The sequence below is a fragment of the Ranitomeya imitator genome, chromosome 3 (genome assembly GCF_032444005.1).
Source record: "Ranitomeya imitator isolate aRanImi1 chromosome 3, aRanImi1.pri, whole genome shotgun sequence".
Taxonomy (NCBI): Eukaryota; Metazoa; Chordata; class Amphibia; order Anura; family Dendrobatidae; genus Ranitomeya; species Ranitomeya imitator.
In genome coordinates, this window is record NC_091284.1 from 327,153,690 (window position 1) to 327,177,422 (window position 23,733).

A 23,733-nucleotide genomic window follows, 5' to 3' on the forward strand; every position below is an offset into this window, starting at 1 on the left:
ACAGCGGCATTTAACTAGTTAATAGCCACGGGTGGAACGCGATTCCAGCCGTGGCTATTCCAGGCACATGTCAGCTGCTCAAAACAGCCAGAGCACACATCAAAGGGAGGGAAGTGACCTCCACTGTGCTAGTACTGTGGAGGTCGTAAAGGAGTTACCGTATATACTCGTGTATAAGCCGAGATTTTCAGCACATTTTTTTGTGCTCAAAACGCCCCCCTCGGCTTATACACGAGTCACTGTCTAGAAAGCCAGCTGGGGAGGGGAGCGGTGGAGCAGCAGCAGGAGTCGGCGCCTGTGACATCATACTCGCCCTCCTCGCGCCGTCGCTGAACGTCCCTGCATCTCCGTTGTCCCGATGCTGCAGCGCTTTCTGTGCTGAGTGGTACCATGTGAGTAATGAATATATTCATTACCTTAATGAGCAATACCAAGTGACCGCTCAGCACAGGAAGAGCTGCCGCATCAGGACAAAGGAGATGCAGGGATGTGCAGCGATGGCACGAGGAGGGTGAGTATGACGGGGGAGGAGCCGAGCCATATATACAAGAATGGGATGGGGAAGCCCAGCCATGCATACAACGAGGGGAACGGGAAAACCATGCATACAACATGGGGAGCCACACTGGGCAGGACAGGATGGAGGAGCCACACATACCAGGACAGGGGAAGGGGACAATGCATAAATGGGTTATACTCGAGTCAATAAGCTTACCCAGTTTTCCGTGGCAAAATTAGGTGCCTCGGCTTATACTTGGGTTGGCTTATACTCGAGTATACAGTGGGGCAATAAAGTATTTAGTCAGTCAGCAATAGTGCAAGTTCCACCACTTAAAAAGATGAGAGGCGTCTGTAATTTACATCATAGGTAGACCTCAAGTATGGGAGACAAACTGAGAAATAAAAATCCAGAAAATCACATTGTCTGTTTTTTTAACAATTTATTTGCATATTATGGTGGAAAATAAGTATTTGGTCAGAAACAAACAATCAAGATTTCTGGCTCTCACAGACCTGTAACTTCTTCTTTAAGAGTCTCATCTTTCCTCCACTCATTACCTGTAGTAATGGCACCTGATTAAACTTGTTATCAGTATAAAAAGACACCTGTGCACACCCTCAAACAGTCTGACTCCAAACTCCACTATGGTGAAGACCAAAGAGCTGTCAAAGGACACCAGAAACAAAATTGTAGCCCTGCACCAGGCTGGGAAGACTGAATCTGCAATAGCCAACCAGCTTGGAGTGAAGAAATCAACAGTGGGAGCAATAATTAGAAAATGGAAGACATACAAGACCACTGATAATCTCCCTCGATCTGGGGCTCCACGCAAAATCCCACCCCGTGGGGTCAGAATGATCACAAGAATGGTGAGCAAAAATCCCAGAACCACGCGGGGGGACCTAGTGAATGAACTGCAGAGAGCTGGGACCAATGTAACAAGGCCTACCATAAGTAACACACTACGCCACCATGGACTCAGATCCTGCAGTGCCAGACGTATCCCAATGCTTAAGCCAGTACATGTCCGGGCCCGTCTGAAGTTTGCTAGAGAGCATTTGGATGATCCAGAGGAGTTTTGGGAGAATGTCCTATGGTCTGATGAAACCAAACTGGAACTGTTTGGTAGAAACACAACTTGTCGTGTTTGGAGGAAAAAGAATACTGAGTTGCATCCATCAAACACCATACCTACTGTAAAGCATGGTGGTGGAAACATCATGCTTTGGGGCTGTTTCTCTGCAAAGGGGCCAGGACGATTGATCCGGGTACATGAAAGAATGAATGGGGCCATGTATCGTGAGATTTTGAGTGCAAACCTCCTTCCATCAGCAAGGGCATTGAAGATGAAATGTGGCTGGGTCTTTCAACATGACAATGATCCAAAGCACACTGCCAGGGCAACGAAGGAGTGGCTTCGTAAGAAGCATTTCAAGGTCCTGGAGTGGCCTAGCCAGTCTCCAGATCTCAACCCTATAGAAAACCTTTGGAGGGAGTTGAAAGTCCGTGTTGACAAGCGAAAAGCCATAAACATCACTGCTCTAGAGGAGATCTGCATGGAGGAATGGGCCAACATACCAACAACAGTGTGTGGCAACCTTGTGAAGACTTACAGAAAACGTTTGACCTCTGTCATTGCCAACAAAGGATATATTACAAAGTATTGAGATTAAATTTTGTTTCTGACCAAATACTTATTTTCCACCATAATATGCAAATAAAATGTTAAAAAAACAGACAATGTGATTTTCTGGATTTTTTTTTCTCAGTTTGTCTCCCATAGTTGAGGTCTACCTATGATGCAAATTACAGACGCCTCTCATCTTTTTAAGTGGTGGAACTTGCACTATTGCTGACTGACTAAATACTTTTTTGCCCCACTGTATATGGTAATAACCAGACCAAACTTTTGAATTCTGACCAGCATCACTTTATGTGGTAATAACTCCTGAATGCTTCAATATATCCCAGTGATTCCGAGACTGTTTTTTTTCATGTCATATTGTATTTCATGATAGTGGTAAAATTTATTCAATATGACTTGCATGTATTTGTTAAAATATTGCAATTTTGTGAAAATTTTGAAAATAAAAAATCACAATTTTCAAACTTTCAATCTTTTAGTCATGCTGTCGAGAATAATTAAACATTTACCATATGTCTACTTTACATCTGCATCATTTTTCAAATAATTTATTTTGCTAGGATGTTGGGGGGTTTAAAGTTTTGTAGCATTTTCTCACCTTTTCAAGAAATTTACCTTTTTCTTCAGGGACCTGTTCAGATTTCAATGGACCTTGAGGGACCTATACATTGGAAACTCCCCAAAAGTGATACTATTTTAACAATCGCACACCTTGAATACTTCAAAACTGTTGTCAAGAAATTATTAAACCCTTCACGTGCTACACCAGAATTAATGCAAAGTGGAATGAAAAAATTAAATTTAACATCTAAAATGTTGACTTAAAAGTCTCAAATTTTCACTTTTGCAAGAGGTGACACCAAACAGTGGACCCCACAGTTTGTTACCTACTTTATTTCGAGCGCAGCGATACCCCACATGTAGTCAAAAAGTTCTTTAACCCCTTTACCCCCGAGGGTGGTTTGCACGTTAATGACCGGGCCAATTTTTACAATTCTAACAAAGGTCCATTTCTGAGGTAATAACTCTGGAACGCTTCAAGTATAATTCATATTGAATATTTGTCTGTGTTTTCACATGGCCTAGATTCATGTACATGTGCTGCTGTGTTCCTCTTTATCTATATGATGCAGCTTGCACGTGTTCACATTAGGAGTGCTGGTTGTTTTTTTTTCTCTATTTGATGTATGGATGCGGCTGCATCCCCACTGATCGTGCACTCCTCCCATTGACCTTGCAGGTGGTGGTAATCAACTCTACCTGCCCATAAATTGTAGGTTTAGCCCAGAGTGACATGTTTTGTCCAGAGTTGTAGGCTGGTGGCCAAAAAATGGCATGTATGGTAGTGTAGGACCCATCAGAAGGAGATCACCTTGCCATGGTTGATGGGCACACATGAATTGGCCAATTTATGCGCTAAGAATCTTCATTTCATCTATAACTAAGTTTTCTGAAAAAAAATTTTGAAAGATTTTTTATGGAAAAATATTTTTGAGAAGTATAATTCATATTGAATATTTGTCTGTGTTTTCACATGGCCTAGATTCATGTACTCTCTCTCTCTCTATATATACATATACTAGATGGTGGCCCGAGTCTAACGCGTCGGGTATTCTGTCCACGTAGTATATTGCTCAGCCACATAGTATATTGCCCAGCCACATAGTATATTGCCCAGCCACATAGTATATTACCCAGCTACGTAGTATATTGCACAGCCCACGTAGTATATTGCCCAGCCACATAGTATAATGCCCAGCTTCGTAGTATATTGCACAGCCCACGTAGTATATTGCCCAGTCACGTAGTATATTGCCCAGCCACGTAGTATATTGCCCAGCCACGTAGTATATTGCCCAGTGACATAGTATATTGGCCAGCCACGTAGTATATTGCCCAGTGACGTAGTATATTGCCCAGCCACGTAGTATATTACGTAGCCACGTAGTATATTGCACAGCGATGTAGTATACAGCACAGAGCCACGTAGTATATTGCCCAGTTACGTAGTATACAGCACAGAACCACGTAGTATATTGCTCAGCCACGTAGTATATTGCCCAGCCACATAGTATATTGGCCAGCCTCGTATGTCACAGGTTAAAAAATAAAAAATAAACACACTCACCTTCCGATCCGAGGGCCCCTTGTAGTTCTGTCACCGCGCGGCAGCTTCCTGTCCCAGGGTGTGATGACGTCGCAGTCACATGACCGTGATGTCATGGCAGGTCCTTGTCGCATACTATCATTGCCACCGGAACCTGCCGGTTGCATGGAGCGGTCACCGGAGCATCGCGAAAGGTGAGTATATAATGATTTTTTAAAATTATTTTAAACATTAGATGTTTTTACTATTGATGCTGCATAGACAGCATCAATAGTAAAAACTTGGTCACACAGGGTTAATAGCGGCGGTAACGGAGTGAGTTACCCACGGCATAACGCGGTCCGTTACCGCCGGCATTAACCCTATGTGAGCGGTGATTGGAGGAAAGTATGCGGGCGCCGGTTTTGCTGCGACCAATCAGCGACTTGGATTCCATGACAGACAGAGGCCGCGACCAATGAATATCCGTGACAGACAGAAAGACAGACAGAAGGACAGAGTAACCCTTAGATAATTATATAGTAGAATATATATATATATATATATATATATATATATATATATATATATATATATACTATATATTTCAAAAAAGCAGGCAGCACTCCATATTAGCTGAAAAATCTGTGCAGGATTTATTGAACCCACATGTCTGGGCAACGTTTCGGCTTGAGAAAGGCTCATTTGGAGCCGAAGCGTTGCCCAGACATGTGGGTTCAATAAATCCTGCACAGATTTTTCAGCTAATATGGAGTGCTGCCTGCTTTTTTAAAATATATATATATATATATATATATATATATATATTATACATATACATACATACATACATACGAGGCAGGAAATCCATTGAAGATTTCCCCTGACCCACTTCTATTTATCATAGGACCCTAAAACTGCACATGTGTAATGATATAAGTCTCTATAAGTTATGTCCCAATTTGCACCTCCGAACTGATAACGGTCTTGATTTTACAGGTGCTGAAGTGGTGCAAGGTTTGATAAAGGACCCAGTGGAATACAGTAAATAGTAATAACGGTCCAAGGAGCGCTGGAAATGAGAACAAAACAAGGATTTTAATGTTGAACCACAACGCGTTTCAACGGTTAAACCGTCTTCATCTGATGAAGACGGTTTAACCGTTGAAACGCGTTGTGGTTCAACACTAAAATCCTTGTTTTGGTCTCATTTCCAGCGCTCCTAGGACCGTTATTACTATTTACTGCATTTTGTATCCTCCTAGAAGGTTAACGGCTGGAGCTGCGGTGGACCTTTTGCTTTCAATTGTAACTGTGACCCTCACAGCGCTCCCTAGTGACCGCTTTCTTTTCCCTTGAATTCCAGTGGAATACAGAGCACTCATCAAGTACCTTTACTTGAAAACCCGCACACCAAATGAGACGTTCGAAGAGATGAAAGAGGTTTATGGTGGCGATTCCCCATCATATGATGTAGTCAAAAGCTGGCATCATCAATTCCAATGTGGCCGTCTTCGGTGCAAACAGCTACAATTCCAGGGCGACCCACTATTGATGCTATTGATGAACACATCATCAAGCAAGCGGTGGTCACCATTTTGGAAAATAAACCACGCAACCATTCCCAACCTAGCCGAAGATGTCAAGATTAGTGTGGGGTCTGTGGATAAAAATAATGCAAGACCATCTTCACATGCAAAAGGTATTCACTCACTGGGTTCCCAGAATGCTCACACTTTTCCAGAAGAAGTAAACAGTCGCTCTCAGGCTCTATTGATGATGGGCCATGGAAACCAAGAGGACTTTTTCCAACAGACTGATTACACAGGATGAAATCTGGGTCCATCACTATGATGCTGAGACTAAAGTCCAGTCAATGCAATGGAAGCATCATGACTCACAGCCTCCAAAAAAGGCACAACCCTCGACAGGAAAGGTCATGCGGCTTTGAAATTCCACATCCCCCTAATTTACCGGACCTCGCACCATCGGATTTCAACCTCTTTCCACCTCTTTCCAACAATGAAGTTATTTTTGAAGGGCAAGCATTTTCCAGATGATGAGACTGATTTCGAAAGTCACAACGTGGCTTTTGGAGCAACCTGTCGACTTCTACAAGCGAGGTGTTTACAGTTGCTTAAAGAGATGGGAGAAGTTTGTGTCCCTAGGTGGCACCTATGTAGAGAAGGACTAATAACTGTGCCAAATTTCATTGGTCTCAGTCCACAGGAAGTGGGTCGGAGGAAATCTTTAATGAACACCCCTCGTATATACAGATTAGAAAAATAGATAGACAGAGAAAGATAAGATAGGCTGCCAATTCAGCAGCTTCGTACAGTAAACTCACAGTGGGACCCAACAGGATAGAATAGATGGATTACATACAGTATATACACATAGAATAGATATATAGATGTCAGTGACACGTACAATTAGTACAGTGCATGTGCCACTTACTGTATATGTATTTAATTAAAAGATAATTTTTCTGAAAAAATGGAGCAGACTCCCTCTTAATTTTCTTAACCAGCAGAGGGAAAGCTGATGGCTGGGGGCAGATGTTAATAGCTTGGGAAAGGGGTAATAGCCATGGAGTTTCCCAGGCTATTAATATCAGATCACAGCTGTATACTTGCCTTTACTGGCTATTAAAATGGGGCACCCTAAAAAAATGATGTAGGGTCCCCTATATTTAATACCCAGTACCCAGCAAAGGCTAGGCAGACAGCTGCGTGCTGATATTAATAGCCTAGGAAGGGGCCATGGATATTGTCCCCCTCTAGACTAAAAACATCAGCTCTCAGCCAGTTGGGGGGGTTGATGTCACCTTTGTATTGTCAAGGCAACATCAAGCCCAAAGGTTAGTAATGGAGGCATCTATAAGACTCCTCCATTATTAATCCCATAGTCGTATTGTATAAAAACACATAGACCCAGAATAAAGTCATTTTAATTAAAAGAACGACACAGACTCCTTTTAAAAAATCTTAATATCTTAATTAAACCATACTTACAGCATCACCCATTCCAGTGAAGCCATTGTCCCCTGCAAGAGAATTGAAATAATAAAACAACATTATTTCTCACCTGTCCACTAATAATAATTGTGCTGTCAGAAAGGTTCTGGGAATTCATAGCTAATGAACCCACTTCACCTAATTGACGTCACCAATAGTGCTGTTAGAAATTTTACCACGGAGTCTCCAACCCGCATATTTTGCGGTTGTAAAAAAACATGAGGATCCGCGATAGTCCGTGCATACCAGAGCACCCGATGCAAATTCGAGTAGCGAGCACTTGGGCTCAACAAGTGTCCGGACGAACAGACGAGAGATGGCCGGACGAATGGACGAGAGATGGCCGGACGAATGGACGAGAGATGGCCGGACGAACGGATGAGAGATGGCCGGACGAACGGATGAGAGATTGCCGGATGGACAAGAGATGGCCAGACGGACAAGATATGGCCGGATGGACAGACGAGAGATGGACGGATGAACGAGAGATGGACGGACAAGGCATGAATGGATGAGGGAGGGATAGATAATGGATGGATGAGGGAGGAGGGAGTGGATGGATGAGGGATGGATGAGGGAGGGAGAGATGGATGGATGATGGCGGGAGAGATGGATGGATGAGGGAGGGAGAGATGGATGGATGAGGAAGGGAGAGATGGATGAGGGAGGGAGTGATGGATGGATGATGAGGGGGGAGGGAGGGATGGATGGATGGATGAGGGAGGGAGAGATGGATGAGGGAGGGAGAGATGGATGGATGAGGAAGGCAGAGCTGGATGAGAGCGGCAGAGCCTGATCAGGGAGGGATATACAGATGCATGAAGGAGAAAGGATGAGGGAGGGATGGATGAGGAATGAATGAAGGGGGGAGGGATGTATGATAGAGGAAAGGATGGATAAGGGAGGGAGGGAGAGGTGGATGGATGAGGAATGAAGGGGGGAGGGAAGTATGATAGAGGAAAGGATGGATAAGGGAGGGAGGGTGAGATGGATGGATAAGGGAGGGAGGGTGAGATGTATGAGAAATGGATAGATGAGGGATGGATGGGTGGATGGATGAGGGAGAAAGGATGGATGAGAGGGATGGGTGGATGGTTGAAGGATGGATGGATGAGGGATAAATAGATGGATGAGGGATGGGTGGGTGGATGGATGAGGGAGGGATGGGTGTCTGGATGAGGGAGAAATGGATGGATGAGGGAGGGATTGATGAGGGAGGGATGAAGGATGGATGAGGGAGGGATGGAAGGATGGAGGAGGGAGGTATCAATGCACAGAGCACATTATACTCACTTATGTCGAATAATTTTCCTTCATGGTTAGTCCAATCAGCTATGTCACTGTGTGCTGCATCAGGAGGCTGGAGCAGGAGGCAAGCGGAGGGTCTGGCAGAGACTGGGGAAGTGATGTCTGTTGTGAGGTTAGGACCAGTCTCTGCTAGACAGGAAAACTCTAGTTGAGGAGTGAGCAGCTCCTTCAAAATCAAGAGACAGCTGCATACCAGACTAAGTGTGATATCTAGGACACCATGCAGAATGCTGACAGGGAGTGTATCACAAACTACGAGTATCAACTTTCTACATCCCATGTACACATACACAAATTATACAGAAAGCCTGAACAAACCATTTAAATCCTTCTATATTATTTAAAAACACTCTTTTTCGGTGATTACTTTGTATCTCCGTTCATACTGCACCAACACACACACAAATGATACACTATTTGAAAGTTAAACTTGCCTCCTTCAGCAAAAAACCACACATGCACGATGTGATCACAAAATACACTTTAAACATTAATTTTCAGAAACCTGCAGTAAGGAAAAATGACCTGCAGGTGGCACCACACTATCCCAAAGCATACTACCACAAAGCTGAAACAAATCCTAACATTTGCCTTGGGGGCATTCCAGCTTGTCAAACTCCTTGCCCAGCCGATTTCAGGCAGGTACATATAAAATATTTGCTACATATGTGGAAGTAGAATAAAAGTAAAACTTTACCTGTTTAAGAGTTCAGCTTTAAAACTTTAGATATAAATGAATGCAGCACAAAAGAGACCGGACAAGTTCTGAACCATCAGATTTTCCGTATTATTGGACAGTCATTGAAAAGTCTGTCTTCCTTCTAAGGTTGCAGCTTATTGGTGACCTGGAGTCACCTTTGGTTCCAAGTAAAAAATTGCAGGGTTGACATAACTCAGACTGTACATTGTTTCCCGATGGGAGAGATTGGTGGAAACAACCTTGCAAAAATTGAAAGAAAAAAAAATCCAACCGTAGGGGGAAAAAAAAGGTAAAATAATCTGCAGATATTACTTTTTATTTTTTTAAAGGGATATTCCCAATTATTATACAATGGTGTAAATACGCTCAGTTATAGGGTCAATTCTCCATCATTTTTACTGTCAAAGTGGCACTGCTGTACAGGGAGCTGCTCTGTTCACATACATAGGGCTGTGTTGCACTTCCCTACACTGCAGATAGATGGCAGTGCTGCTGTGGAGGGGAAAAAAATGCTGCTGCCCCTGTTCTTTTGCAAGGTCCTGACAATCAGACCCCTTCTGATCAGTAAGTAAAATACCATTATGTTTAATGTTGGGGGATCTCCTTTACGCTGGAGTCACACACAACGTATCAAAAAAAAAAAAAATCGGTCTGTTTTACACGGACGAGAATTGCAGAAATGTTCCCTGAACAGTGATCCGTATGTCATCCGTGTGCAGTGCGAGGATGCGAATTTCTAGCGTGTAAGCATCCGTGTGGCATCCGTGTGACATCAATATGGCGAGATTTTCTCGCCTGCTTGCAAAATGGACATATAATGTATCCATGGGCTCAAATATTCGTGAAAACATATATACCATATTTTCCGGCGTATAAGACGACTTTTTAACCTCTGAAAATCTTCTCAAAAGTCGGGAGTCATCTTATATGCCGGGTGTCGTCTTATATTGCATGTGCGGAACTCTGCGGTCGCTGTATATGGTGCGGGGAGCGGTCCCGATGACGAGGTGCCCGCCCTTGTATCCTATTACCTCCTTCTTTTACTGGTTTGGCCTGCCCTTCTCTGCCACTCATGTCTCCGGAGGGTATAAGTGAAGCCGCTTCTTCTCTTTCGCCCGTCTGGCCCACCCTTCTCTGCCTTTCAAATCTCGCGAGGATGGAAGTGTAGTGGCACATTCGCCAAATGTGGTGACCGCAGAGCTCCGCACACGCCGTATAAGATGACACCCGGCGTATAAGATGACCCCCAACTTATACGGTGAGTATATCTCAAAGTCTATATTTTAAATGGAAACGTTGGAGGTCGACTTTTATGCCCAGTCGTCTTATACGCAGAAAAATACGGTATATCTGTCAGGGACACACATGCCTCTCTTTGTTCATCATCTCATTAAATACATTTACATTTGACCAGCTTAATTTTCCTGAAATTGTCTGCGCCCCCGACAACCAATATGCGAAAATTTTGCACGGGCCAACTAGTATAATCAAATCAGAATTTTTATTAACCGAGAAATGTTTTTAATAACAATAATAAAAAGAAGTAAATTCTGACATTCAGTAAGCTGACAACTTGGAAATTCTAAACCATTATTTGTTTCTGACATCAACCTCAGTTCTCTAACATACATGTTAAATCCCTACTTCTTTCTGCACCACCAGCATTTTATATGAACCTTATCTTTCACCTTGGACCACAAAAAGGGGCACTATTCTTCACCACCAGAGCTAGGGGCATTAACCAAACAACTTACTAAGACTACCATCGAATTTTTATTAAGTATGCACAATTTCTTCCTTATTTTTTTGTATTCTTAACTTGGATGCACCTTAAAGTCCAGAGCGCCCTATAGCTGGAAAAATACAATACCTGCTGTTAAATTTTGAGGAGGTTCAAGGTTCGTCAATTTAGGCATAGAGCACATGGTTGCAGGAGAAAATCACATACGGTACTTATTTTGTGACAGAAGTCAAGGTTTGTTCACACTATGGCCCCGATTCATCAAAACTGGCAATTTTTGTAACCAGTCTTGATAACAGGACGTCAGATGCTTCTGATTCATTAACAGAGTTTATAAGAATCGCTGCACCGTGCAATTGTAGAAAAACCTGCTCGCAATGCTAGAAGAGTCAATCCAAACTGGTGGACCAACAGTATGTGGATATTTTAATCTTATGGAATAAAGTTTGACGTTTTCATTTATGATGTGAAGAGCCACTTCTGCTTGATGTATAATGTAGTGTGCTTGAGAAGTAGCATGCGCCTCGCCATAAATCTTAGTCTAGTTGGGAACTGGAGTAAGATTTCTGGAATAAGGAACATTACAGCTAGTAACATGCTGCCCCCGCTCTTCCACAGCATTTCTCATGTTGGCAAACCTGGGAGAAAAAGGCATGAAAATTCTGAGCTGCGCAAAAATGTTGCTAATTTTTGCTTATATTTTATTGGTTCTCTGACAGGAAACTATGTTGTATGTCTTGTTCTGCCATTTTCTGCAATGCCAGAAAAAAACACAAACAAAATGCTCTCAAGAATTCACATAAGGTATTTATTTCTATGCAAAAACGACTTGCTGCTCATATCCTCTCAGGCTTTCAAAAGGCACCCAGTGTTTAAGCAAATTAACCGCTACATTCTTCAGGCATTTTCCACTAAAATGCACAATACTTTACAATACAAGTCAATGGGTAGCTTAAAAAACAGCTGGAAGAGGCCCAGGTGTTTTTTGCAGGTTTTTTTTAAAGTGTTACTGCTACAAAAAACTGTTCAAGGTTTGGAGTAAAATGGGTTAAATCTGCGTTGTCTGCGGAAAAGTGATGAGGAGTCAGGAATCCAAGAATGTGGTTTATCGGTCAACACATTTTGAGCTGTCACACTTCTTCATCGGGACAACCCATAGGACGTTTGTCCTGATGAAAAAATGTGACACTTCGAAACGCATTGACCAATAAACAAAGTTCTGCGGCAGGGCAGATTTAACCCATATACGCCGTATAACTTGTGTGATGATCGCATTGCAATCCTCGTACTGGCTGTCTGCTCTCTTGACCTGAGCTTCGCAGCTGCATAGAAATACATCACGCTGTCATGCTCAGGTCAGGAGAGGTGCTGAGACAGTCCATGCAGTGCAATACGATCATAGCATGGGTTATTCTGCACTCTGTCTGGGCTCTACAACTAAACCTCAGAACACAATCACCGTTCTTCTCCAGTAGTTCACAGGGGAGGGTTGGTAACACATAACTACGACTTTGTGTTGAACTTACATCACAGTGATGGAGACAAAACATGTTCTCTTTTCCTGCTACTCTCCCATCATGTGTATAAATCTCAGTGCACAACGTCATGCACATGTCCATACAAGTTGAAATGAATTATCTGAGTTCCAGAACTTACGTGTGATTAAATAGAAGCTTCTTTTGTCCTCAACATTTGGCCGCACTTGACATGTCAGCAACTTAATTTTAGTTGGAGGCCGATTAATCTGCAAGTAAGAAGCAGAACAATACCATGAGTAAACTAAATGTAAGCTCATGAAAATGCATGATTCATTTATTACTGGGAAACTAAGTGTGTGTTACTGCACTTCAGCCCCAATAAAAGGTACTTTTTATGTACAGCAAATTTCTTTATTGCTGCCTTCCTGGCGCCATCATTGCATTACAAGCATCCGACAACTCACTGTTTCAGTCCTCCTGCTCACTCCATTCAGAGGACAGAGGTCATTTCTGCAACAATTCCGCCATTTTTGTTTTTACAAACTAAACAATTTAACAAGTCAGTAAACAGATTCCATGAATGTGCTGCTATTAGTCAGCCCATGAACAGCTAATTTTAGACAACAATAACAATATATAACCCATTGACACCTTTGGAGCCCCCTACTTCCATTGTGACTGTTTTTCGTATTGGCCAAAGATGCATGTCACAATAAGTCATGGTGGTCTCCAGAAAGGTTATCAGCAGTACTCTCCAATTAAAACCGTAAGACCTCTTAGAGTCTTTGTGCTGCATGTACTCACCCTATATAGAGCATCTTTATATTTCTATAGCCTGTTGCAACATCATCTATGGCCTCAAGCTTTGCAAATGTATGTTTATTTGATGAATGCCATGAACAATGCATTTGTGACTATAAGCACCCAACTACTAATGAATAATGGCACTGGAACAAGCATACACCCGCATTTGTCCTCTGGCCATAGTGTATAAATAGCATATACCGGCAAGTGTTCTGCATACAATGCCATGCTAAGCATATTTTGCCAAGTATTATACATCTGTATTTATAAGGGTGTGTTTACATTTATCCACTGCACCAGGCTCAGTTATTTAAATAGCTATTCCCACATTCAGATTATATTCCACAAAGCACAGTAAAGACACATTTATTGTTAGAATACAGACATAGCCCAACATAAAGATTCTTTCTTGCACTTCTGTAAAAAAACATATTTACATTATATGGTCACAGTATGGTGGTAATATCAGCCCTAGCACAGTGGTTTTGGTTAACAGTCAATATGGTGGTATTAACACTACTATATACAGTATGCAGCTAATATTCAGTTATAATCTGGTTCTATTTGTTATATTGTAATATTATTACAGCAGTATTATTATTAAAGGGAACCTGTCACCCCCCCAAAAAATGAGCTAAGGCCACCGGCATGAGGCTTATCTACAGCATTCTGTAATACATTCTGTAATACTGTAGAAGATAAGCCCCTGATGTATCCTGAAAGATAAGAAAAACAGGTTATATTATACTCACCCAGGGGCGGTCCCGCTGTAGTCCGGTCCGATGGGCGTCGCGGTCCAGGGCCTCCCATCTTCTTACGATGACGTTATCTTGTCTTCACGCTGCGGTTCCGGCGCAGGCGTACTTATCTTCCCTGTTGAGGGCAGAGCAAAGTACTGCAGTGCGCAGGCGCAGGGAAAGGTCAGAGAGGCCCGGCGCCTGTGCACTGCAGTACTTTGCTCTGCCCTCAACCAGGCAGACACAGTACACCTGCGCAGGAGCCGCAGCATGAAGACAAGAAGAGGACGTCATCCTATGAAGATAGGGGGTCCCGGACCGCGACGCCCATCGGACCCGGACCGCAGCAGGACCGCCACTGGGTGAGTATAATATAACCTCTTTTTCTCCTCTTTCAGGTTACATCGGGGGCTTATCTACAGCATTACAGAATGCTGTAGATAAGCCCCTGATGCCGGTGGGCTTAGTTCATCTTCGATTTTGAGGGTGACAGATTCCCTTTAAATCTTATATAGTGCTATTATTGGAAATATAGTGCTTGTAGTAAATCTTAATTTCCTGCAGGCAGGGTAACAGTAGTAGAGACCCTAATTTGGAGAAACAAGACAGGGCCAGTGTGCTTTCAAATGCCAGGGCTGAATTTTACTTCCATGCGTCCCTGTTTGCATGTGTATTTTAAATTATAAAATATAAAATTAACACGGTGGTTACTTCTTAAGGTTCATTTAAATGAACCAAATGGTAGCGTTACACAACCACAAATGGGTAAATATGTACCGATCAGTAGTCGGTTCACACAGACTGCATATAAGGATGCACACTGGACAATCTGTAATAGACTGATCAGTGCATATAGGCTCCTCGCCAGTGCAAGTCCTGTTCTGCCTTTCATTGAGTGATCAGCAGCCTATTTAGATTGCAAGACTGTCATGAAACTATTGGTTCTAGGAATGCTCTTTCTCAATAATCTTGCACGTTAAGTGAACACTTAAGACTAGATATTTTTAAAATGCAACACAATGTGTTTTAGGGTATGTGCACACGTCAGGATTATTTCCTGACAAAATCCTGAGAATTCTGCCAGAAATCCGCGTCTTTTTTCGCGCGGATTTCTCGCGGAATTTGCGCATTTTTTGCGCGGATTTTGTGCGGATTTTTTGCGGAATTTTTGCGGATTTTTTTTTTTTTCCTGAATGACCTTTTTGATAGCAAATCCGCAAAAAATCTGGAAAAAGAATGAGCATGTCCGGATTTTTTGCGGGATGCGTTTTTTTTGCGGAAAAAAACGATAACATCTGCACAAAAAATGCGGAATGCATTCTAAATGATAGGATGCATAATGTTAGCGTTTTTTACCGGATTTATAGCGTTTTTATGGCGAAAATCCGCAAAAAAACGCTAAAAATCCTGACGTGTGCACATACCCTGAACAAGGTATTGGTGAAATTTCAGTGCACGCTGTCACATTTCAGCCCGTGCCTCATTTCCCGTTAAGTCACACCTCCCTGATGGTAGGCCATACATCTTGTCAGGCAAGGAGGAAAAAGTGCCCAAAAAACACAACAGTGGTGCAAAGCTTGATCTACAGTTTTCTGGTACAGACTTTAGTAAATCTTCCCAATGCTTCCTGTTCCTTTGTAATGAATCATAAGCTTCTAAGGATGAAATCACTCTGAATAAATATCTTTGGACTTTAAACACAGCTGTTCAATTTTTAACATTATCCATAAATATCACCATAGTCAATCCATTTACATGTACATCTGTCTGCAAATATCAACCATATGTTTCATACATTCCAGTAGTAAACAAAAAAAAAACAAGCTGTACAAGCTGAAAAAGTAGGATCTAAACAACATATAATGGGAGGGAGTTATGAAAAATGGTTGCTGCTGGTACTTGTGCCAAGTTTATCAAATTGTCACACAATGTTTGGTTAATTTGGCACATCTGAAGATGTAACACTTCTGTCTAGAAATATTATTCAATTATTATGCCATATTCTACTGCAGTCAGTTCACTGCTTTTTTTTTTTTTTTTTTTTTTAAGTCACAACTGATAATTCTGGCTAAAACCTCATTTGCATTGCAAATCATGCACATTTTTTGAAAAGTGCCAACAGATGCATCATGTGCATATAACGGTTTGACCTGCCTATCCTTGAGTTTGGGAAGTATATTGATATGGCCTCCCATGGCTGGGTATCCACTAGTTGGGCCCAGTCCTTCTCAGCCCTTATCTGTAACACCCCAGGATCCTGGTTATTACAGTGGCATTGCTTTCCTCGCGGGGAGAGTGATGTCACGCTTGGAAGCAAAGGAAGATCTCTTTTATCAGGTAAACACAATGCACACAACATGTTCACACTTCAGGCCAGAAGGGGGAGCTCTGAACCCGGATTAAGGGGAACTTCCCAAATATACATTCTGGCTTGGAGGGAAAGTTAGTCAGTTGGTGCCAGACGGCAGACTGGAGCAGTCTGAGGCAGAGAGATGTGTCAGGGGCCGTGCAGCCAGAGTTGCTGCAGCTTCTGGATAGTGAGATACCGAAGGAAGAACAGTGTTTAGTGAGCGTGCAGGAGAGTGGAGCACAGGAGAGTGACACCAGGGGAGGATAGCAGCGATTTGGCTACCTCCATGGCCGAGCGCAGATTCCGGTAGCCGGAAGACCGAGGTTGTGTCGGACTCTAGGAGGCACAGCAGAAACCGGCAGGAAAGCTGGACTACAAGTAACCTGACCACCCTAAGACCCAGGAGGCACAGTGGCACATAGAGCACGGGTCGTGATAGAGACCCTATAAAAAGGCTTGATCCACCAATCATATGGGTTTGTGTCCTAACCTTCATGGAGGACAGAGCGAACTGTGAGGACCTTGCGAGAAGCCATAGGCAGTAAGGGATTACAACATCACCGCGTTAATAGGAAGGCTTCTAACTCGACTTGGTAAAGGGGACTCTGAATTTGCTTCCAAGCCGGCCGGATGCTGTCTGTACCTGTGATCTGGTGCCCTGGACTGCGATTGCCTGAAGCTTACAGTAAAACAGTTAAAGTAACTGCAAACTTGTGTCCTCCGTTTCTTTACTGCACCACTCACCATCCTCATCTATTCACCTGGAGCCATGGGGACCTACTTCACCTCTGGGAAGTTATACCATCTCAGCTGCCATAACATCCCCCCAGAGGACCCCTTTAAACCCTTAAGCCCCAAGGGTGGTTTGCAGGTTAATGACCGGGCCAATTTTTACAATTCTGACGACTGTCCCCTGAGGTTATAACTTTGGAACACTTCAACGGATCTTGGCGATTCTGAGAGTGTTTTCTCATGAAATATTGTACTTCATGATGGTGGTAAAATTTCTTCGATATAACTTGCGTTTATTTGTGTAAAAAACAAAAATTTGGAAAATTTTGCAATTTTCAAACTTCGAACTTTTGTGCCCTTAAAACAGAGAAATATGTCACACAATATCGTTAATAAATAACATTTCCCACATGTCTACTTTATATCAGAACAATTTTGGAAACAATTTTTTTGTTAGGAGTTATAAGGGTTAAAAGTTGACCAGCGATTTCTCATTTTTACAACAAAATTTACAAAACTATTTTTTTTTTTAGGGACCACCTCACATTTGAAGTCACATTTAGGGGTCTATATGGCAGAAAATACCCAAAAGTGACACCATTCTAAAAACTGCACCCCTCAAGCTGATCAAAACCACATTCAAGAAGCTTATTAACCCTTCAGGTGCTTCACAGGAGCAGAAGCAATGTGGAAACAAAAAATGAAAATTTAACTTTTTAGTCACGAAAATGATCTTTTAGCAACATTTTTTTTATTTTCACAAGGGTAAAAGGAGAAATTGGACTGCAAAGTTTGTTGTCCAATTTGTCCTGAGTACGCTGATACCCCATATGTGGGGGGGAACCACTGTTTGGGCGCACGACAGGGCTCAGAAGTGAAGGGGAGCCGTTTGATTTTTTCAACCTAAAATTGTCTGGAATTGAAATCGGACACCATGTTGCATTTGACGAGCCCCTGATGTGCCTAAACAGTGGAAACCCTGCCAAAAGTGACCCCATTTTGGAAACTAGACCCCCTAAGGAACTTATCTAGATATGTGATCAGCACTTTCAACCCCCAGGGGCTTCACAGAAGTTTATAATGCCCAGGCGTGAAAATAAAAAATCATATTTTTTCCACAAACATGATCGTTTAGTCCCCAATTTTTAATTTTCCCAAAGGTAACAGGAGAAATTGGACCCTAAAAGTTGTTGTGCATTTTGTCCTGAGTACGCTGATACTCCATATGTGGGGGGGGAACCACTGTTTGGGTGCATGGCGGGGCTCGGAAGTGAAAAAAAAAGATATTTTTTTGCCCACAGAAATGGTTTTCCGTCCCCAATTTTTTAGGGCAGCACGGTGGCGCAGTGGTTAGCACTCTAGCCTTGCAGCGCTGGAGTCCTGGGTTCTAATCCCACTCAGGACAACATCTGCAAAGAGTTTGTATGTTCTCTCTGTGTTTGCGTGGGTTTCCTCCGGGTACTCCAGTTTCCTCCCACATTCCAAAGACATACTGATAGGGAATTTAGATTGTGAGCCCCATCGGGGACAGTGATGATAATGTGTGCAAACTGTAAAGCGCTGCGGAATATGTTAGCGCTATATAAAAATAAAGATTATTATTTATTACACTTGGGGCTATTTAGTTTGGAAAAACGAAGACTAGGGGGTGATCTTATTTTATTGTATAAATATATGAGGGGACAGTACAGAGACCTTTCTGATAATCTTTTTAATAATAGACCTGAGACAGGGACAAGGGGGTATCCTCTACGTCTGGAGGAAAGAACGCTTAAACATAATAACAGACGTGGATTCTTTACTGTAAGAGCAGTGAGACTATGGAACGCTCTGCCATATGATGTTGTAATGAGTGATTCATTACTAAAATTTAAGAGGGGATTGGATACCTTTCTTGAAAAGTATAATGTTACAGGTTATATAATAGTTTCCTTGATAGGGAGTTGATCCAGGGAACTAGTCTGATTGCCATATGTGGAGTCGGGAAGGAATTTTTTTCCCCAATGTGGAGATTACTGTTTGCCACATGGGTTTTTCTTTTGCTTTCCTCTGGATCAACATGTTAGGGCATGTTAGGTTAAGCTATGGGTTGAACTACATGGACTTAAAGTCTTCTTTCAACCTTAATAACTATGTTACTATCTTACTATGTTTCACTAAAGTTTATAACGCCCGGGCGTGAAAATAAAAAATCCTATTTTTTGCCCACAAAAATGATCTTTTAGTCCCCAATTTTTTATTTTCCAAAGGGTAACAGGAGAAATTGGACCTCAAATGTTGCTGTACAATTTGTCCTGAGTACGTTAGTAGCCCACATGTGGGAGAAAACTAGTTTGGGCACACGTCAGGGCTCGGACGTTTTGGAATGCAGACTTTGATGGAATCGTCTGCGGGCGTCATGTTCCGTTTGCAGACCCCCTGATGTGCCTAAACAGGAAAAAAAAACACACGTGACATCATTTTGGAAAGTAGACCCCCAAAGAACTTACCTAGATGTGCCCCCTATGGAACTAATCTGTTTCCTGTAAAGTAAATTAGTAGTGCATGGAGGTGTGGTACAATTTAAAGCAATCCTTCATACACAGGCCAGATTTTTCGGGGCAGGTGTCGCATTGATAGATGGTGGAAAATTTAACCGTGAGCACTACTAGAGAAGGGTTGCTAAAGACAGGTTCCCAAACCATATAGATTAATAGTAAGAGACCTAGCACTCAAGGTAAGATGCAGCAGGAAAAATGTATTGTAGTAAATACAAGAAAACGTTTCGGTCAATTGTGACCTTCATCAGTTACTACAAAAACACAGACATCTGTGTCAGTATACGGAAAAAATGACAAACAAAATAATAACAATAACAAAAGTATATAAAAAGAACATAGCAAACAATATAAGGCCAAGAGGTATTCAGGAGATTAAAGAACATTGTGAGTGTCTCTGAAGAGCCCCCCCCCCCATATACAAAAGACATCATCAATGTAGCATTTCCATACAATTACATTCTCTCAAAAAATTGCTTGTTTGTAAATTATATTTTCCTCAAAATCCGCCATGTAGGCGTTTGCGTACAGGTTTTCCTCAAAATCTGCCATATAGGCGTTTGCGTACGGGTTCCTCAAAATCTGCCATATCCGCGGATTTTGAGGAAAATATCATTTACAAACAAGCACTATTTCGGGGGAATGTAATTGTATGGAAACGTTACATTGATGATGTCTTTTGTATATGAGCGGGCTCTTCAGAGACACTCACAGTGTTCTTTAATCTCCTGAATACCTCTTGGCCTGGGATACAATTCACAATGCGCCATGATCCCTATCGTATCAACTACTTGGACACAATGGTGATCAAAGATAATAGAGGAATCCTTTCTACCGATCTATATGTTAAGGAGACAGATCGGAACAGTATACTGCATTTCTATAGTCTCCACCCCCCAGCTACAAAACAGGCAATACCGAAATCTCAGTACCAGAGAGTAAGACGTATTGTCTCGGATACAGATACACAACATCACAGGTTTAATGAGGTGACTACAAAATTTAAAGAAAGGGGTTACCCCTCACAGGTGCTAACCGAATCTTATAATGCCCCTACACGGTCAGCCAAACAATCCTCTTTAGTGAAAGCAGATATGGGTACCAAATCTAGTATACCGAAAACAACGGTTCCTACAGAACCCAATGAAAGGCACCTTTCCATGTTTGCATTGTATACAGTGAACAATGTGCTCAAAGGTGATATATTTACACACCCCTTTTCTGGGAAGCCATTCAATATTTGTGAGTACTTTACCTGCGAATCATCATATGTAGTGTACCTAATCAAATGCCCTTGCGGCCTTCTCCATATAGGCGAAACATCCCAACCTATTCGTGACAGGATTTCTAAGCATAAATCCACTATAAGGTGTAAAAATCTTCTCCTTCCCATCCTTTTGTGCTAAGATGGGCATTGATTTGTCTTTTTCTTCGGCTTTCCATCCTCAGACTAATGGCCAAACCGAACGAACTAATCAGACTTTGGAAACATATCTGAGATGCTTTGTTTCTGCTGATCAGGATGATTGGGTGTCCTTCTTGCCTTTGGCTGAGTTCGCCCTTAATAATCGGGCCAGCTCGGCTACTTTAGTTTCTCCTTTTTTCTGTAATTCTGGTTTCCATCCTCGTTTCTCTTCAGGGCAGGTTGAGCCTTCGGACTGTCCTGGTGTGGATACGGTGGTGGACAGGTTGCAGCAGATTTGGACTCATGTGGTGGACAATTTGACATTGTCCCAGGAGAAGGCTCAACGTTTCGCTAACCGCCGGCGCTGTGTTGGTCCCCGACTTCGTCTTGGGGATTTGGTTTGGTTGTCATCTCGTCATGTTCCTATGAAGGTTTCCTCTCCTAAGTTTAAGCCTCGTTTCATTGGTCCGTATAAGATTTCTGAAGTTCTTAATCCTGTGTCATTTCGTTTGGCCCTTCCAGCTTCTTTTGCCATCCATAATGTGTTCCATAGGTCGTTGTTGCGGAGATACGTGGCGCCTATGGTTCCCTCCGTTGATCCTCCTGCCCCGGTGTTGGTCGAGGGGGAGTTGGAGTATGTGGTGGAGAAGATTTTGGATTCTCGTGTTTCGAGACGGAAACTCCAGTACCTGGTCAAGTGGAAGGGTTATGGTCAGGAAGATAATTCCTGGGTTTTTGCCTCTGACGTTCATGCTGCCGATCTAGTTCGTGCCTTTCATTTGGCTCATTCTGATCGGCCTGGGGGCTCTGGTGAGGGTTCGGTGACCCCTCCTCAAGGGGGGGGTACTGTTGTGAATTCTGTTGTCGAACTCCCTCCTGTGGTCGTGAATGGTACTTCGGCGAGTTCTGTCCATGGACTCCCTCTGGTGGCTGTGAGTGAAGCTGCTGCTTCGGAGGTTCCTTACACAGGTGACGTGGTTTATCCTTTGGTTGGCTGCTCTATTTAACTCCACTCAGATCGTTACTCCATTCCAGCTGTCAATGTTCCTGCATTGGTTCAGTTCGCTCTTGGATCTTTCTGGTGACCTGTCTTCTCCAGCAGAAGCTAAGTTCCTGATAGTTATTATTTGTTCATTGTTTCCTTGTCCAGCTGGTTATCATGATTTTGTTTTGCTAGCTGGAAGCTCTGGGATGCAGAGTGGCATCTCCGCATCGTTAGTCGGTGCGGAGGTCTTTTTGCACACTCTACGTGGTCTTTGTAGTTTTTTGTGCTGACCGCAAAGATACCTTTCCTATCCTCTGTCTATTTAGTTAGTCTAGCCTCCCTTTGCTGAAACCTGTTTCATTTTTGCGTTTGTGACTTTCATCTTTACTCACAGTCAATATATGTGGGGGGCTGCCTTTTCCTTTGGGGAATTTCTCTGAGGCAAGGTAGGCTTTATTTTCTATCTCTAGGGCTAGCTAGCTCTTAGGCTGTGAAGAGGCGTCTAGGGAGAGTCAGGAACGCTCCACGGCTATTTCTAGTTGTTGTGATAGGATTAGGGGTTGCGGTCAGCAGAGCTCCCACATCCCAGAGCTTGTCCTGTGTGAGTTTAACTATCAGGTCGTGCCAGGTGCTCCTAACCACCAGGTCATAACAGTCCATATGGGGTCCGCAGTGGGGTGTGCTGGTTCGTCTTCGGCAATGGTGGGCGCTGTTTAATCCTCATCTTCGTCAATGATGGGCACTGCCTCATCTTCTGTCCTGCGGCGTCTGCGTGGTGTTCCGCAGGGCTGAAGGAGGAAGATGAGGAGGGGGAAGAGGATGAGGAAGAATCGGAAAAATAAAGAAAAGTGGGATCCTCTCCCTCGCTATCAGTGTTGGAGGCAAGGAAAGAATATGCCTCCTCCACTGAATAGCGCTGTTGGGATGAACAGGACGAGCGGGAAATCTTTTTTGTAAGTATGGTGCTTGGGTGTACTTTATTGGTAACTATGTGTAAGTGTGGGGGGATAGTGCTTGGTGCAAACTACTCTGAAAAGAAAAAGCTAAAGGAAAAAAAAGCAAATAGGGAAAAAAATGCCTGTGAAAGGAAAAGTCTAAAACAGCAGGCCCTAGCTCTGATAAGTGAACCGTGTCACTTATCAAAGTTCAGCAGCTGCTGGGTGTGTGAACGGGGATGTGAGAAAAAAAGAAAACGGCAGGCACGGGTTAGACGCGGCGGCTGAGTGAGTGCACAGGGATGTGAAAAAAATAAAAATAAAACGGCAGGCATGGGTTAGACGTGGCGGCTGAGTGAGCGCACAGGGATGTGAACAAAATAAAATGAAAACGGCAGGCACGGGTTAGACGTGGCGGCTGAGTGAGCGCACAGGGATATGAAAAAAATAAAATGAAAACTGAAGGCACGGGTTAGACGCGGCGGCTGGGTGCGCGCAAGGGGATGTGAAAAAAAAAAAAACGGCAGGCACGAGAGCTTTGATAAGTAAACGTCGTCACTTATCAAAGATCGGCGGCTGCTGGGTGTGCGCACAAGTGTGGTGCAAGGGGGGGTGAAAAAAAAAAAGGAAAACGGCAGGCACAAGCTCTGATAAGTGAACTGGGTCACTTATCTAAGTTTGGCGGCTGCGGGATGAACTGCGTCACCAATCAACGCTCGAGGGCTGCTAAACGTGCGCACGGAGGCGGCACAAAGAGGGATGGAGGGGAGT

The 23,733-nt window shown here is 43.0% G+C and overlaps 1 protein-coding gene across 1 annotated transcript in view; it reads right to left on the minus strand.

Annotated features, from left to right (window-relative positions):
• LOC138669863 (arf-GAP with SH3 domain, ANK repeat and PH domain-containing protein 3-like) overlaps positions 1–23,733 on the minus strand; it is a 177,785-nt gene that overhangs the window by 110,038 nt on the left and 44,014 nt on the right. The window contains 1 exon segment of the mRNA XM_069756696.1: positions 12,656–12,743. Coding sequence (XP_069612797.1) covers positions 12,656–12,743 — 88 coding nt within the window.